The sequence below is a fragment of the Patella vulgata genome, chromosome 7 (genome assembly GCF_932274485.2).
Source record: "Patella vulgata chromosome 7, xgPatVulg1.2, whole genome shotgun sequence".
In the NCBI taxonomy this organism is placed as follows: Eukaryota; Metazoa; Mollusca; class Gastropoda; family Patellidae; genus Patella; species Patella vulgata.
In genome coordinates this window covers 18,797,209-18,816,802 of record NC_065885.2, presented here as the reverse complement: position 1 = coordinate 18,816,802, position 19,594 = coordinate 18,797,209, and the positions used below count along the sequence as shown (strand labels likewise).

Genomic DNA, 19,594 nt, shown 5'->3' with positions numbered 1-19,594 from the left:
AAGGGTACCCATCTTCTTTATTTATACTAGTTATAACCAGTTGCGAATGTATTGGGGACGAGCTATAACCAGTTACGAGCGGGTTTAAACTGACTACGACAGACTTGGACTGCATGGAAATGGCAAATTTACCCGATCTGAACTTGACACGAAATGACTGGGGACGGCGCACAGACGAGATGGACGTATTGTGGACTGTTTATGAACGAACTATGATCGTATTATAAACATTATTTACACATTCTAGTTATGTTCAAGTCCAACTTGATTAAGTTGACAGAATATTTCAAAGTTTAAATATTGAGTTGCATAGTATACCTTGGGCGATAGCAAGAACTAATTAGAATTTTTGTCAAACTTGAGCGAAAAAAAGATTAATAAATCTGCACTCTCAGACAAATCAATAACAATAATCGTTATTAATAATAATAACACGGGTTAATCTGTTAATCTGTGTTATATTTATCAGAAAAATGTCAAATCATTGAACCCTCTTAAAACAAACTGATCACCAGTTCAGAGGGAGAGGAATAGTGTGTGTCGCCAGTTGTGGCGACGCGGGTGTGGGTGCAGGTGATGTGGTGTAACGTTCTATCAATAGTAAAAAAAAGAAAGTAAATCTGAGTTTCTCTGGATTTTAAGCCTAGGGTTATCTGTCCTTGTCAATGGTGCAAGACCAGGGCCTGGGAATGGCAATTGTCTATTCGCTCGTACGAAAATTCGAAGTCAAGTTTAAATCATTAGAAGCTCGTTAAATATTCACTCACATTGAAAAATCGAAATGTTAGTAGGTGCAGCACAGCTGTCTAGTCAAAATTTCCCTCAGCGCACATTGCATTGTGTATGTCAGTCTTCATTAGCCTACCGAGACTATTATTAGCCCAGATGTCATCGAGTGTAAACCAGAATAAAATATATAGAATTATTTCAATCAATTTGTCCACTGCACTCAAACAGATAATAAAACACGAGACCGGAATTAAAAACATGAGTAGAATCATTGAAGCTTGATACAATACAAGAGATTGTTGGATAAAATATTTTAAATACACAAGATGGAAAAATCAGATAAAATTAACAATTTTACATCTTGATTATATCTTGACTTGATTTAAAACACACGCATAGAAAGGTAGAAAAAACAGATATATTTTATGAAGAAAAGACAACACAATTAATGGAATTAATTAATCAACACTAATGACAACTTTTGGTTTGGTTACCGTTTTGCCAATTCTAATTAAACTAGTCTTAATATCGCATTTTTGTTTCATATTTTTAAAATAAATTAAAGCCACTGATCGTCAATATCTAATTTTCAAGCCATAATCAACGGTATAGACAAACCCTCGATTCAATCGGATTAAACACTATTGATTTATGTTTGGGTTGATATTCCTTTTAGAGACCCAACTTTCACAATATTGTAGTTAACAGTGGATTAAACATCCCTCAAATGACGCTCAGAGACTTTATACTTAAGTGCATCTAATACCAGTTTCAGTTGCTATTGTTAAAAGTGAAATAATAAGATAAAATAAGTATTTTCGTATGTAGTACACAAAATGCAACAACGCTACTTAACTGTACATTGTGATGAATTCCATGCGATTCATAAATTCATTATCACAAATACACATTATTTTTAGTTTAATATTTTCACATCTACGATAAATATTTATATAATGAATATGTACAGCAATAATCATAATTATAAAATCTATATATCTTTAAATTTAACATCATATACTATGTAAAGAAATTTCATTCAATCACGGTGCTGGAAAGACGTCAACAATTCGGTCAATTGGGTCAGCGTTAGTGAAGAATCGTTAAAACGTTTAAAAACAATAAATCGACACTCTCTAAGTGGGTTCCCAACCTTCTTTTCGCCCCATCTAACCTTGTCAACTTTTCGAAAGTAAATTTACCCCCCCCCCCCCAGGGCAATATTGAAAAATTGTTTTAACCATATTATTTTAAAGATACATTATGTAAGATTTAGATAAAGAAATGGTCGTTCTTGCTATAATAGTTGGAAAATAGATAATGCAAATTTAATATCTTGAAATTTCATTCTGTTTGTAGTTTTGACAAGATTGTTTATTATCGTAGCAACAGTACTTTGCATCAAGACGTACTAAGCCTCGATTCACCATTTTTAATTAAATTGTTAAATGGCGATCGCGTTTATATCTCGGCCAACCAATGATTAGTGAGGTGATTATAGGCTTGTTCTGTGAATAACTGTCTAAATAATAGTTAATATAACTTTTGAAGCCAAAATAAAGACCTGCCATAGGCAGGTTTAGCTCTTACATTATGCATCTTTAAGTTTAAATAACAATAATAATTGCACATAACATGGTTTCTCTTATTTCCTTCTCAACTTCAGACTTTTTTCAAATATGATAATTAATAAAAATTGTACAAATTCAGAATGGAATTACATTCATGCTAGATTGGGAGACCTTGCTCTAGTATTTAGTGATTTACACAAATTACAGATACCATTCCTATAACCGTGAATGCAGTGAATATAGAAGTCTATCCCTATTTTTGGATTTCTATAGATGACACTTAAAACTAGTGAGTTACAAAACATACTATACTAACATTGATAAATGTGATTGACTAAACAGAAAGAACTATTTCAGTACCGATTCATATATCGGCACGGTTAATAATAAAGACCAGCCGTTTGACTACCAACGGTTATCGTAAGGAGGCATTTACGGACTGCAGTGTATTGGCGAAAAGCCTTATTTAGTTTTTCAATTGCCTTATATTATTCCATTCTTTTGGCGATTGAAACAAATCGACATTTGTCTGCCAATTCCACAGCCCCAGCTGGCTTTATTAGTCCGTAACGTCATTTAGAAATAAAGAGGATATCTGAACACTTCATTCCACGATAGGAAAAACTACATCTACGATTGATACATCCCGGCAAATGTCAATAAAATATTTAAAATATAAAAATTTATCAATGATAGATTATTAATTATAAAAACTACAACTGTTTAAAGCATAATACACGCACGAGATTAATAGAGCAACAGAGGCACAAATAGTTTGGCTGTTGCTAGAGTCACGTTCGTAGATTCGACCATAGAAACCGGCTGAAACCAATGGATACGTTCTCTGTCGACTCCATAGGACACCATCTTGGTAGTTCCATTCAGATAAAAGAATCAGCTGGCCTCGGCGTGAAGCTACATGCAGTGGATAAATGTAATTGGTGCTGAAGAATGCGTTGATCCTAAGATGAGTGAATACAGACGATGCATCAGTTGATTGTTTTCCACACGATTCCTGGGTACTGTTTGGGCACTTGAGAACCATGCAGCTTTGATAGTAATTGTACTTGCCATTTTTCGGTTGAGCGTGGTTTCCAGAAAATACCCCAAAGGCGTAGACATCCCCAGATCGGAACTCAATGTCATATTCGATCTCACAGCACATTTCTGCAACGCAAAGTCTCAATGATCGCTGTCTTGAATCCAAAATAACCAGCTTATAACTGTCACCGTTAACATCAGACATGAAGGTGTCCTGACTTCCTCCCTCGGCTTGCATGCTTGTTTCGTATTGTGGCAAGCGTTGTCGTACGGGACGTCGGATTACCCCTGTCGTGGCGACAAGAAGTTTGCCGCTACTTCCAGAACGATTATCGTAGTAAGATGCTACAACTCCGTCAGGACTGTAAATGCCACTACCTTGCTTTCCCATGTCCGGTCTGTGGACGTTAGCAGCTAGCATATTTATGCCAAAGCCTCGAGCAAATCCTGATAGAGTCTGAATAGCGATTCCGTTAGGATAACTGTCACGCCACGATGTTGGGCAAACCACATTGGGAATTCCCAGTTCATCAATCATGCGCATGGCTGGATCATAATGGTAGATTTCATCGCAAAAGTACAAACCAAATAGTCCGAAAGGTGTATTGAAGGACACCAACTCCGCCTTTTGGGGATAATCGTATTGAGGTTCGTTGTTGAGGTTTCGCTTGTTGTAGCTGGCAACAAGATCTCCATTACGGTCAAACACTACGGCTGTATTATACTGATACTGGCCGCCGTCGGGACAGTATCCATCCGCATTCTCGTCACATTCAATCTTGTTCCCAAGGTTACCAACAATATATAAAGAATTATTTCTCGCCATGCAGCTGAGATGGTGCTGTATTTTAGAATCAGGGTAGGTTCCTGGGTGTGTGCAGGGATTCCATTCTCCTTGTTTTGTAACAGGAACGTGTTCCAGGTATGGCGTAATAGTGTTTCGATCGAAATCCCAACCAAACAGACCCCCTTCCGGAAACACCAGTATATCTACTCTCTGAAAATAAACAAGAAAAACACAATTGAAATCATCTTTGACAGAATCATGACATTCACGCATCACAAGGACTATACAATACTTTTAGCCTTGAAATAATTCCTGCCGTATTGTGAAATGAAATGAAATGAAATAGAGATTAACGTCCTACTGTTCTGCTCCAACATGGCTAATGAAGACGGAATTATGAAATGAAAATGCCCGCGTCGTATATCTTTCGGTCAATGTTACCGTCCACCACTTTTATATATGTTATAGTTTAATTAGTCTCAAAATATAATCTTAATGTAAAGACCTTTGCTATGGTTCATTAAAAACGTCTACGTGCAAGTTCCAGATGTGACGCAAATACAGGACATCAATTATTGGTAATGATATTAGTGCAGCGCAGTGACAACTATGCCAAGGATTCAGCTCTCTTATAATTGGGCCTACCTGTGCGGACGAAGAATTGTAAATAAACTATATATACGTGTAACCATTGTACAAGTCAAATAGTGCCTAAATCATGGAACGTCTAATGCTATAAAAAAATCATTAGATAATGTTTTGCATTAAAATAATATATTTTTCTTCTGAGAAACAAGTGAATCATCTTTAACTAATTCTAAAGAATGCGAATTAAAAGAGACAAATTTATATGCTCTATAGAGTTGATTAATTCTTTAAAATCAATTCTATCAATACAGATTTTGATTTCATTAAAGATACATTAGTTAAAGGTACATTTGGAGTTCGCTCATTTAGTGTTGTTGCTGCTAATTTGTGGAACTCGCTACCTGAAAATCTTCGATCCAGTCCATCATTAGACACCTTTAAATCCAGACTGAAAACATACTTATTTGAGATATATATTGGTTTTTTGTATATGTGGAATTCGATATAAATGGACTTAATAAAGAGTTGGCCATTCTTGCTATAATAATCCAAAAATAGATGACAAAAAGAGTGAAAATATTGAAAATTTCATTCAAGTTACTTTATTCTGAACGGAGTTGTCACTGTTGGAAGTTTGGACTCGAAATAGGCATCAACTGTCCCCGCACCGTCTCCGAGAATTGCGGATCGTTTGATTGACAGGTGATAACACCATCCACATATTCTCGAATATTAAGTAATATTCTCAATGGCTACGGTACACTCGATTGGTATTGCCGTCAGTAACTAACGGTAAACGTTAGTTTGGTCAGCCATTTATTGATTTAATTATTAAATGGACGATTGTTTAAATCCAAGCTGTACCCAAGCCATCCGAGGGTCTACATAGCTGATTTTGAGCTTGTCATGTACATAAAGATCTAATTAATAATTTCTATAATATCTGAAGCCTAAAGAAAGACTTGCAATAGGCAGATTTATTTCTGAACTAATGTATCTTTAAACAGCATCAACAGCAATTTTAACTATCTGTTGATACTAACAATATTTCATTTAGCTTCAACGCCTTTTCCCAATTACCTAAACCAGAATGTTAACCGACTGGAACATTTTAAATAGATTTTTTTTAATTTTTGGCTGTTTAGTTCTTTTAGTTCTTTTTGGTTTTTCCCCTTCTAATTCTTCTAATTTTGTTTGTTTGGCATTTGAAGATATTTCCTTCCACGTGTCAAGTTCTAATTACACTGACGCTGGCTCGCCAGCCTGGAGGTCGGGTGTTCGATCCCTGCATTGGCCGAGAAAGTTCATCCAGATTTTCCGGCGTGGTTCCCCCTTGTCAGTGATGCAGGACGGAGGGCCTGACAAGGACAACTGTCTAGTCCTTCGGATGGGACGAAAAACCGAAGTCCCGTGTAAACATTGGCGTTCACGTAAAAGATCCCTTGACAGTTGGAATTCGAGATAAGAGTAGGCCGTAGTGCCGCTGTCCTGGCAAAATTTCCCTCATAGCACACTGTATGGCGTATGCCCGTCTTCAATAGCCCAGTTCGGAGCAGAACAGTAGGACGTTAAACCCCATTTTATTTCATTTCATTTTTTGATAAAACATTATATCCAAATGACTGGGTAATATATATCTGTTGCAAAGCAAGTACAGTCACTGCTAGTGTGCTCCCACGATCAAAATATATCTATTATGTCAAAAAATTCACCTATATCACAAGTCTTGCCTTATTCCACACGGTCAATTTTAAGTACAAAATAGATTGGGGCCCTTCGAGTAGTCGCACTAAAGCAGTCTTGGATTATCGAGATTACTTAATACGAAACAATATTGACAACTACAGCGAAAAAATCCGAATGCGGGAACTTCGTAGGAACAAAAGGCAAGACCTACAGCATTTATTCTTGTCGCTGGTGCGATCTTCAGAGATATGAAATAGTTAAAATAGTACAAGTTCAACAGCCGCCCACCCAATCCTATCTCATAGTCGATTGGAATTGAAAGGGGTAGGGCTAAAAGCCCAGACCCATGGCAGACTTCGTCAGGTCACCACATGTAGTTAGTGTCAGGGAACGTGATTGGCTGATTGTTGACGAAATTGTGGGTTAGGGTTTGTCTTACACTAATTCCTATCCAAACCCTAACCCTATTTACATAACCTATGACGAAATCTGCAATGGGTCTGGGCCCTTATTCACGAAAACTTAAACTAAGTTACAACCGAAATTTTAAGAAATACTGCAACTTCATTGGATATATGCAAATTGATTTTACTCAGCCAATCGAATTGCAGTATTTCTTAAAATTTCGATTGTATCTTAGTTTAAATTTTTGTGAATAAGGGCCCTGGGCTTTTAGCACTAACCAAATCATCGTGTGAAAATAAAAACGTCCATTTTCTTCAGGTCACACTAAAGTCAAAGTGACCTATCATTGATACAATAGTGGGTCTAATCGACTGTATATGGGACTATAATACGAATTAGCCTAATGAACGGAACCTTCATTGTCCTTCATTGAGTTGATATCTAATATAATGCATTTGAAAGAAAATTTAGTCTCTGTTAAAGAAAATAAACGGCATTTAAGTGAGATGATTTTAAGTTTGTTTTTGTTATCTGTTGTTTCGCCCTCAAGTGATGTTTAATGTTGTTATTTCTCGCGATATCCTGAAAGAAACAAGATTACATAATTGAAAATGTCACGAAAGCTTAAGTGATCATCTCTTTATGTATATAGAGTTTCGGTCCTCGATAATGAAACAAGCATCTTCTCGAGACATGCGTTGAAATTGCCATGTAATATAACCTTTGCCATCCCTTCTTTTTCCTTGCGAAGGAACAGTGTCAAGGTCGGAACACGCAGCCCTGATTAAGTAGATGAGTACACTCTGATCAAAAAGGTTAAACGATAAAATAAATAAACGAGACAATCTTGATGGTCAAGTACCGGTGCCACGATATTAAACAATATACGCAACATTTTGTTAAAAGTCATAACTTCTAACATAATAAAGCCATTTTTCATTAATAATATTTGAATTATTATAAAACGGCCAGTTCTTTACCTAAATCTTACATAATGCATCTTTAATTTGTACATTCCGGATGTAACTAAACTATAAAATTTCTGAGAATCAAAAATTATATTTAAAGATCTCCATGGTTTTTTATACGCGCACATTGAAATGTGGTCGTATATTGTTGTCGCCCCTGTCCGTCCGTCGGTCCGGCGTCCACAATTGCTTGTGGACGCTCTATAGGCTAAAATTAATATCCGATTGACTTTAAATTTATACACAGTGTTTAAGGTCATGAGACGAATAAGCCTATTGATTTTCAGCGAGTTCCGATAATTACTGCCAAAGTTATGGCCCTTGATCACTTTGAAAAATCTTTGACGCTCTAGAGGCTAAAGTTATCATCCGATTGACTTCAGATTGATACACAGAGTTTAAGATCTTCAGACGAACAAGTATATTGATTTTCAATGAATCTTTATGACTTGAACAGCTAAACCCATGATGTTAAAAGTTTCGAATACAAAACGTTAGCATGGGGCAGAAATTTATAAAAACCAAACAAATTCTAATGGTTTTCTGATAATAACTTAATGAGTTGTTACTCTTATCAGATTTTAATGTATTATAAATGTTTCATTACCGAAAAAAGTAAAAATAAGCGACAAGTCTTGTTGACTGCCCGGACGATATAGCTGCTGTAGGCGTATGTTTCGTTACCTGGCAACCTATATTTATAATCCGCAATGCGAATTGTTTTAGATCCCACCCTCCACCAGAAATGCAATAACTACCTCTATAACATAAATATCATACACCATCAGCGTCTGTCATCTCACATTATCCTTGAGCAGATTATTGGCAATATTTCTATGCATTAAATATAGAAGTAGAACTGCTGACTGTTTACGAATTACATGCACTGGAATATGTTTACAAACTATAGAAGAATTAGAACACGGGCTATGATATCACGCAATGATCCGCTTGCCAAGATAAATATAATCCACCCAGTAAGAATTATGGTATACTCCTACAAGTTCTCATGAAGATAAATAACTAGTAGACTATTTATTCACATCGTGTATTATAAGATGGAATCCGTTTGATTTTATTTGTCTGTGTCTTGTATCTCTTGCCCGCCCCCACGTTAAAATGATTTTAATCCCTCTCCATATTGCCAGTGGCGTGGTAAGGCGTACGGCAGCTGTGCACGGCGGTCTGGGGCGTAGCCCGGAATTCAAAGAAGCGCAAACTTTATCTGTTAATCAGTAACACATAAAGCAAACTGTTTGAATGTGTCGTAAGAAGACATTGGATTGGACGTTGCAAGGGTGGGTGCCCTTGTGCGCAAAACAAACCTCTGCCCGTTACTGCCTTTTGCCATTTTTGCATTATTTTGTTTTGTTTGTTTCTATTTTTTTCTAGTTGCCACATTGAGTGAATTCTGCTTTTTTTTAAAAAAAAAAAAAACTATTTGTAGTTTTCATTTGTTACCTTTAGAGCTGCCATTTTAGCTTGTGCTGAATAGATATCTATATTTGTCATGATGGTTTTTAAGGCATCTCTCCTGCTAACAACACCATCCTTGGAACCTTGTGGTAGAATTACAGCATGTTCATATACTGCCGCTGTAAACTCTTTCTGGCGTTCACACACAGCGACGCCTAGAAAGAGAACAACAACTCCTACCACCAACACATTCATCTGAAAAAATAAGAAAGAGTTAGGTTTAAATAATCCCAAAGATTTAAAACCACTTTATATTTGTACATAGATAATTGTCGGATAGCCCCACTTACACCGTCACGCAGCCAATACATAGTCAGGAGCTTAGGTTCCCGGGAAAGTCATCTCTACCAGCTATAAAAGTGGAATAATATTCGATTGGTAACACTGGCCCTTACTGCATTCAAACGACATAGGGTAAACGGGGTGATAATTCTAAATTTTGACAGACATTCCTTACGCCCAAATAAATAATACCACCAAATTTCTTTCTTTTTTTACCCCCCCCCCCCCCCGCCAAAGATTGAGAACGTGTCCTGTATCGCTTTTATATGATTTAAGAGTTAAAATTGAGAAATAATTGCGACATTCCTGTTCAAACATGCAATCTGAAAATTCTGAATTTGAATAGGGTCCCTCATTATCCCACTTTATAACGGAACAATTGTAAGAGCCAACGTCAAGGTTTGTCCTCATTATATAATGTGGAGAGACTAAAACGTCTCAATGCTTTAAGCTGAAACCTCCAACCAATAACAGCAGCTTATTTCTTTACATTTTAAAACATTTTTTGCTTATCATAAGTCACTTATTTCAATGTAGAACATGGAAAATATGTGGCAAGTCCTCTAGAAAAACCCTGGCACTTTAATACGTTTATGCTAGTTTGACGACATAATTCGGTGTATTTCCCTTTTGTCGTGTAGGTAACTCATAATTAATTGGTCTTAAATCAGTATATGCTGATTTTCTGCATTCTACACCAACAACTCCATCCATATTGTATTATTTCGCACTTTTTAACCTCAACTAACGACCCCTTTGTATGATATTAGAGATACAATTTATAGCGGACTGAGATTCTTTAATGGTCCTCATCATCCGACCTTTCACCGTTAACATCCTTTGTTTAGGTTGACCCCAGAAAGATAACAATAACACATGTAGAAGGCATATTGTTCTATTTTCTAACCACTGCTTTTAATTACCGTGCATCTTGTAACTAAGACCAAGGAAACGGGGCAATGGCGGCGAGTTAGGTTTGTAACCAATGGAGGCGTACTATTTGTTTCACTTTTTATATGTCCACATAAAATTAAAAATGTGGTCGTATATTGTCGTCGGTCCGGCGTCCACAATTGCTTGTGGACGCTCTAGAGGCTACAGTTAATATCCGATTGACATTAAATTTATACAAGGGTGTTTAAGGTCATGAGTTGGAGGCGCCTATTGATTTTCAAGGATTTCCAATAATTACTGCCAGAGTTATAGCCCTTGATCTCTTTGAAATATCTTGTCATGAGTCGAAGATGCCTATTAATTTTCAAGGATTTCCGATAATTACTGCTCGAGTGATCATTCGATTGACTTTAGATTGATACAAGGTATTGAGACGAACAAGTATATTGATTTTCAATGATTTTTGATAATTTGAACAGCTAAATCCATGATATGACATGTTTTGTATACTATAAACGTTAGCATGGGATAGAATTAGAAGCCAAACAAATTCCAATGATTTCTGATAATTACTTAATGAATTCTTACTCTTAATAAAATTTTAGTGTATTATAAATGTTTCATTATCGGCAAAACAAACAAAAAAAACCAAAAAAAAAACTTTTGTTGACTGCACGGACGACTTTAACCGCTGTGGGCGTATGGCTTGTTGCCTGGCAACCTATCTTTTTTTTTATTCTTCGATTGTTTTGTGTTTTTTATGTTGTTAGTATTTTGGTTGGAGTTTTAGTTAGTTTATAAAAATTTAACCGTTATTTTTTTTTCAAATATTGTATATCTTTAATATTGACCCAACCATACGAATTTAATATATGATTCAGGAATATTGAGTATACGATTCAGGATTACTGAGTATAAAATTCACGAATATTAAGTCTAGTCTACAATTCACGAATATTGAGTATACGATTCGACTAAATCTTGACTAAATCTTCGACTAAACCTCTCCCCCAAATTCTTAAACCTAACCCTAATAACAGATATCGGTGGACTAATGAACCCGCAGACTAGTGCACCTTAACCCTAAACCTAACCCAACCCCTAATAATAGATATCGGTGGACCAATGAACCCGCGGACTAGTGGACCCGCGGACTAGTGAGCATTCCCCAATTTATAACAACAGCTAAAAATATAAAATATCAATGAAGAATATAACGATTAACCTCGATATTGAGCAATTATTGTGGAACACTATATACACACTTCCAACTGTTATGACATTTAGTAAATGTATAAATTATACATGTCGCACAAAAATAGACAGGAAGAATACAAAATAACCGACATGCATTCAGTCAGTGTAAATAAGCCTATTATTCTTTCAGACATGTTTAAATTTATCCTTACCCTAACTTGTTATGAGACTAACGTCAAGGGCAATAATACTGGACAAAATTACAGGACGCTACAATACTTAGCAATGCAAGTTTCATTAACTTCTGGGGATATTCAAGATTAACCATGTAGGGCCAAAAAGGGTCAAGCGGTTAATGAACTGACTGGAATGCCCATAGTGTTTGACGGTACGATATTTCTGGATTCTCTTAGCTCCATTGTACTTGTTGGGTTTAACATTTGTGGAGTAAAAAACAATATGTAAGATGTAAAACGAGGTCCACACGAATACACATTGGCTGTGCAGGTGGAAAGTGCAATAAGTAAAAGAAAAGAACCTTTAAAATTGTGGATGCGATACATACAGGTAGAATCTAGAAGATTCCAAACTACTTCTCACTTTACAAGTTCACAGGACTAACAAACTTTTGTTTTATATTTGTATAGGACCTGAAATCGTGATAAAATGTGGATCAAAGCAACATGGTATCGTGGTACGATATTCAAATATTCTTTTAATGTTGAAATTATTTTGAGGTTAGATAATATATCTTCTTATTGTAACTAAATTCTGAAGTCATGATAAAAAGAGGTGGAAATAATTTGGCACCTTATTCAATATTCGTCCTTGACGCTGACAAACAGAATCCAGTATAAATACATATATATAAATAGTACCGGTAGTTAATGTTGTTCTACTCTCGTCACGATTTGTCCTAGAATTCACCATACATCACTTATAGTGGGAATGTCATATGTTTCATGTTCCATACCGCAAATAAACAATCATCTTCGATAAACCAGGAATTATATTAAACATCCTCATCTGGTATGAATTCGGTCTATCAAATAGTCACGATTTATCGAGTAACAATCTCGTGACTCTAGATGCCCCAATAAATCTCGATCGACAATTTCCAAATCTTCAGTAGGAATAGACGACGTCTAGCTTATGGCCATAGATCACCAATGATTGGTCAGCTGCGTCCTTATAACGTTCACTCAACACACCTCGGTCACATCCGGAATAGTACACTATAGACTCAGCCCTGCACGCAACCCAGGGTGTGCTGAAATCCAGTGAATTAAGGACAATCTAGCGTTTATTTTTGACTGCCACCAAACGCCAAATCCACAGCTCAGAGATAATAACATACAAACTAGAAATGGGGACCATTGCAAAACTCAGAATAAATTCGGCCATCTTTATTAGAAACGCCGACAAAGACCCGCCCGTTGTAATCCCCATAGATCGGATTACATCTCAGTCGTAGAAAGACAATTATTGAACACGCCTTTAAAAGATGCAGGATATTACAACAAATATGCAGACAACTTGGTATCCTACTATTACAACCGTGGTTATCCCAGATATACATTGTTGAAAGGAAAGTCCTATTTAACAATAAAACATCACCAAAGGATAATACAGTCCAGTTTCTAATTATGGCTTCAATCCACATTTGTTAATATACTTAAACACAAAACCACCCATCTTAACCACATATCACATCTTAACCACAGATCCACGTGTCATACTTCTTAACCATCTTAGACACAGATCATTTAACCAGATATCATCATCCATCTTAAAAACACAGATCATTCAACCACATATCACTCATCTTAAAACCACAGAATACTCAACCGCGTGTCATCCATCTTAAAGATACTTTCCCAGAAAATTATTTATTGGATGGTTATTTCTAATAAAAGTATTGCAATTTTGGTATATATAGAAAGTAAAAATATTCAATCTTACTTGAAAAATACTAGATTCCCTTAAAAACACCCATAGAACGCATATAGGACAAAAATGTAAGGGTTTCCCTAATCGGCAGCCCGACGATTAGGAGTGTCTGCTCGCGTCACGTCAAAGGTAGCACGCGAAGATTGGGCGATTGATGTATATGTTGATAAACCTGATGAAGAGTTAAACGTACAACACGGGAAAAGACTTGGGCAGTGGATAATCCGAAAATTTAATTAGGCTTCGATATTTATGATTTATTGATAACGATTAAAGACAAGATCGTCTTGTGTATGCAACGAAATCTCTTCCGGCTTCGCAGCCGTTGCTGGGTAGCGCGTCAGCTAAGTCACGTGACACAAACATGACTTCTTTTAATAGATTTTTTATAGTAGGGATATTCCCTCGCGAAAACAGTGTTTTGAGAAGGATTTGAAGCAAAATTTTGATAGATTAATTAGTTTGAATATGATTTTAGTCCAAATACATCATCAAATCACCCAGTTTGTTCGCAGGAATGTATCTTTAACCACAGATCATTCAACCACGCATCATCCGTCTTACCCACAGGCCTATCAACTATATATCGTCGATCTGAACCACGAGTTCGACCCCCTGTAAGTTACAACTAGTAAGGTAACTTGGCTAATCCTGTTTTTCCGAATCTCCAATTTATCTTCCGCTGCACCTGCACACAGAAATAATCTGGTTTCCATGAATGTTTAACCCTATTTTGTTCATACCTGATACACACCAGTTTGATAACATTTTTGATATGGACTCACCTCTCACAGATCTGACAGGGTTGCTTGGGAGGTAACATCATAGGCTATTTTGGTGACCAAAATGACATAAAGTACGTCATTTTGGTCACAAAAATAGCCTATATACACTTTGTTTTGTTTTGTTCAACCGATTGATATGATCGAGACCCGGAAATATGTTCAAAGCTCGTATAAAACTCGATTAAACAGGCCATTTCATGTGCTAATCTTCCTCATCAATTTAATGCTGTTTAATAAGACCCCCTTCCAGATCCTACTGCCTGTGGGGGGTTGGATGGCCGAATGGTTAGCACGCGCTCGCTGTATCATAAGGCTTGTCATTGAGTCAACTGATGTGGTTTCGAATCCCCGGTTGTACGTGACAAGGATTAGGGTCGCCTGTACAACCTCGTGGATTTTCTCCGGTTCCTCCGGTATCCTCCCACTGCTAAAGACCCATACGCGCTAGCAAATTATTGAAATAAAATTAAAACCATATGTTAGTCCCGAAATGACCTAGTTTGTGTCGAGTGGACGTTAAACCCAATTTCTCTCTCTCTCTCTCTCTCTCTCTCTCTCTCTCCTACTGCCCGTGGAAGCGGGTGTATATCACTTGTAGTAGTACTTACTGCTAATGTGACAAAATATATATATATAACACAATATATACTATAAAATAAAACTAAAAAATTAGGACATGGATTTCAGTAAGATTGCAGTTTCACGTATCTCCACCCAACTCAACAACAGACCGCCCTTCCCAACAGTCATAAAACAATCTAACCAAAGATCAGTCAACCCAACAAGAGAGCATCCACCTAACCATAGAACATTCTGGAATATGGGTGTTGTACTTTTACACCGCGAATTGTGAATGTGAGATTAGAATGAAAGGTAAATAGTATATCACTAGGAACTTGTTTACTATAAGACCATGTGTTATTTATAAAATCTGGGTGTGTCATATACTCTATATATACTACCAACACACAACAATATAAAACATTTTATATATATACTATAAAAACAAGCAATAAGAAATGTTCCGGAACATTCCTGATAATAAAGTCCTACGATCAGAGAAGTGGGTGGGGTCTGTAAACGATTTTATGTGTTATTGTTAACAAAAAGGATACAAACTTCGATTTGATTCACAATAAATGTGAAAAGTTTTCAAACTGTTTATTACCACGAACTTTGAAATCTGTATTAGCTACTACGTTTACAGCCCACATATTCATATATTACACATTAACTTACTGTTAAATAAATTTATTATGTTGGATAAATCACATTATTGCAGTATTACCCAAATGTTGCAAATCGGTTTCCCAAAACATCCAAATTCCATCTTTATGCAAATAGTTAATGTGAACAATGGTTTTGGCAAAGAGATTGGAATAGAATGGAATGAAATTCGTTGATTCGACAAAAAAATAGAGTTTAGGTTAGTCAAGCTACAATTCTGCTGGTCACTTTTTCAAATTAAAAAAAAACACATTTGGGTAATATATGCGTGACGGTTTGTGTAAAATGCTCTTGCATTCGAAATGATTTTGTTACTGGATGACCGAACCCTTAACCCAAATCCCAGTTTGGTAGAGTTCAGCTGAGATCAAGAGGGTAGAACCCAAAATTTAAAAAATGTATGTTTTAAATTCTACACGAAATGGTCGAGCTGAGCAAGATTATACAATGTCACAGATACATGTATATTGTTATCCTGTCTGATATGTTGTATATTGTCTGATTGTGTGTATCTAATTCTAAAGTATCTACTGTGATATATTGTTACTTTCTTGTTTTTATTTTGTTTTGTTGTTTGTGCAGTTGTCCTTAATTGTCTATTGTTATGGTCGATCCAGAAAAAGTTTCAAGTATTTCACAACGAAAATCATAAAGAAATATCAGATACAGCACGAAAGATGATATTGCCTTAGTAATCACAACATTTTCACTTTATAAAATCAAACATTAACCTATACAAGTTATCAAAGAACAGTTCGTGTCATTTCTAAATAGCTTTTAATATTAATTAAAACACCCGATATCTTTTCTTTTGCTTTTATAATCAGCAACCGATCAATCCTCGTAGAGTAATGGTTATTAAAACAATTCAGATAATTCTTTTAAAGAATTTATAACTGTACTAGGTGGTCTTTGTCAACACTTCACGATTCTAAGGAATCAATTTATGACAGTTCCATGCAGATTAAGGAGACACGGCCAAATTGTATTGAGTAAGAAAAACAAAAAGAAGCATCAACATACGAATATACTGGGTTTGAACGGTTTATAAAGATGATAAGGGCAGCCTAATGAATAATTCATATTTGAAACTCCCAGTAGGACATATTTGACTCTTTCCATGCAGTAGGACATATTTGATTCTTTTAATCCAGTAGCACATATTTTACTTTTTTCATCCGGTAGGACATTTTGACCCTTTCCATGTAGTAGGACATATTTGACTCTTTTGATCCAATAGGGCATTCATATGTAATGAATGGAGCAATATTCAAAGTTCTCTTTTTAAGGATCCTTTGCTCTGACTTCATTCGTTGTTCCATTAGGCTTAACGTCCGTTTACACCTTTGGTGATATCACAGACAAATATTTCCTGAGAAACTTGCCAGAGGGACCAAAAAATAGGCTTAGTGTAGCATGGGTAGGAGACGCGAGGTCGATTAGGAGGCCTATTCGATTCCGTTTCATTTGAGTAAAGACACAATGCCTTTTGCAGGGTAGCGTCCAAGGTAAATCGCATCCAAAGGAGTGGCGCCAAGTACTAATAATATGTATCCCGGTACTAACAATATGTATCGCATAGGAGACCGTGGTAAAGATGGCGAGCGTGTGTAGTCTGGCCCGCGTTGCTATCAACGATATGATCTTGCTACGGCTCGACGCCTGGCCCAACATGGCGAGTAGCCATAGTCGCGCTGCGACACGTTTCAAATTCCGGACACTAATTTTCAGCGACGGCCCATAGGGTAGGGAATGACGATTTTTTTCCACCCCTTCAAAACGGCTGGGTATTGAGAACAGTAAGTTACTGATTATGAAAGAAGAGGTCAACCCCACGCGGATCAATCGGGTAGGGAATGAATGTTGCCGTTCCTGTCTTTTGATGTAAATGACAACACTCTTGACTAAGAATGCCTGACTGTGCCATCGCCTGCTTGGACCATCCGCGGCCGTATTTGCGCAAGGACCAAGCAGGCGATGGCTTAAATCGACGCCTCACTAGGAACTAGTAATTGACAATGCACAACACTAGTACGCCATTTTTCTGGATTGGTAATGGAGGATAGATCTGGCTGGCGTCTGGGCCTAGTGGCCCTTACCGTTTTAATAACATATTCACCAGGCCAGGCGTTATCGGTCCATTGGCTTTCCTAAGAAAAAGAAACGGCTCCTTCCAGACCACCCGATTGTTCTGACTACTGATACAAACGATATCATGGAAAAAAATGGATCAGATCGACCTAGTTTAAAACATTATTTGGCCGAAATCTAAGGGGTTTAGTTCCTTTAAAGTTATTGACCATGACGTTAATTAAAGTACGATATTTTGACGTGTGACAGCAAACTGATTAAAAGTAAACACAGATAGACATAAACACATACTTGATTAATATATAATATAAAATATTGTCAACAAACTATCAATCTATACAGTATGAAAGGGTATTTCTAACTAATAAGATCACTAATTAAAACAACGAGGTAATTAAGCTATTAAATTAGGATTTTTGTTCATGTGGAAATTTAACCGAGTCGATCTCATAATTTTTTAATTTAACATTAAGCTCCTCCGTGTGCGTAACTCTGTACACAATACATTATACAACTCTACCATATTAATTAAAATGTAACTATTCACAGATAACTAAAGTATTTCAATGTTTGAGTACTTTGAAATACTGATGGGGAGTGCTTTGTTTTGTTTTTAACAAAATTTACACCCGAAATGGCCACATCAACAGGAGTAGACTTAATTAACACTATCTGGTGTTTTAAAATCAAAAGGTTTTGAAAAGGGAATGGAATAGTTCTACTGCACATTGTAGTTGGTGTATCTATATGTGTTTAAAGTGTTTTAAATCGCAAAGTGACCGAAATGACTTCAATCATTAATTAAACGTTGATAATATTGACCCAAAGGCACTCTCTGTTTGCTGTCTCATTAACCATTCCGTTAAAAAGAATTTTATCGCATTTTTATCTTTATATATTTAAAATTCCTATAAAATAGTCCAGCTTTAATGTAGATTTGATCAAAGTTAATAGAGAGTGTAATTAATAACTCAATAATTATTTGTTTTTCAACGTTTTATTCTCAAAGCCATCAAGGTCGTAAACAATTACGCAGAAAGGGCAAAATTAAACTGGGAGCGGTGGTTGGGGAAAAGGGAAATTGGCACAAACCAAATGTGCTCTGTTCATTATCTTGTAAGTGACTTAAATACGGCACCAAATCTCCATTTCAAATCAAAGAGCAGCTATTTTATATAAGAACTTTAATATTATATGAAAAAATGTCATTTATAGTAATAAATATAGTCTTACCTCTCGAAATAAGAATTGTCCAATCTACGGTGAAGAGATATTAGGCTAAGAGATGTGATGTAGAAATACGTTAGTCAGTAGAAAATTTGGTGTTCCTTAGTCTGCCATAAACTGTTGCCAAAAACAGACCATACACATCTCATTAACTTATACCATCCTCGCCAGCCAGGATGGGGCGTTGTTTAAATGACCATTTATACCGTCCATAGGGACAACGTTTATTATGATTTGTGTGTAGTTCGCAGTGAGCATTTTCATATTAACTGTCTGAGTTCCAAAAACAAATCTTTGTCTGCGTATGCTGCATTTCTTTTGTATTTATATAGCTGAGAAAAACGTTGAATCTGTATTTCATCTCGTTGATTTAAAATTCAGATTGCCACGCTTACACGAAGTATTAAAATGTATAGTAAATGTATAGATTTCTTCATGTAAATAAGGTTAGCGTTAGCCCTGTTTAAATCTCGTGAGCTCTAAATATGTTATCGTAAAGTGTCTGGTGACAATCGCGGCTACATTACGTCATAACGCGGGAAATATATTACGCTCAGAAACTAACTGTGTGATAAACGAGGCTATCCAAAATAGCTACACTGTAAACATTAGGTAATCGCCTGGCACGTGGAAACTTTTTATCATGCCTTGAACCACACAGCAGACGAACAATATTTTCACCATCTTTTA

At 36.2% G+C, this 19,594-nt stretch overlaps 1 protein-coding gene across 2 annotated transcripts; it reads right to left on the bottom strand.

The window, feature by feature from the left end:
* Positions 1-1,127: 1,127 nt before the first annotated feature.
* Positions 1,128-19,064, bottom strand: LOC126828240 (vascular non-inflammatory molecule 3). Of its 2 annotated transcripts, none has more exons than XM_050557902.2 (3): positions 18,911-19,064; positions 9,237-9,446; positions 1,128-4,338 (listed from the first exon to the last, which is right to left on the bottom strand). In XM_050557902.2, the coding sequence occupies exons 2-3, from the start codon at positions 9,444-9,446 to the stop codon at positions 3,001-3,003; spliced, it is 1,548 nt and encodes a 515-aa protein (XP_050413859.2). In that variant the 5' UTR covers positions 18,911-19,064; the 3' UTR covers positions 1,128-3,000. The 2 variants fall into 2 exon arrangements, with proteins under 2 accessions (XP_050413859.2, XP_050413858.2); XM_050557901.2 differs by lacking the exon at positions 18,911-19,064 and adding an exon at positions 9,542-9,909.
* Between the last annotated feature and the right edge of the window lie 530 nt (positions 19,065-19,594).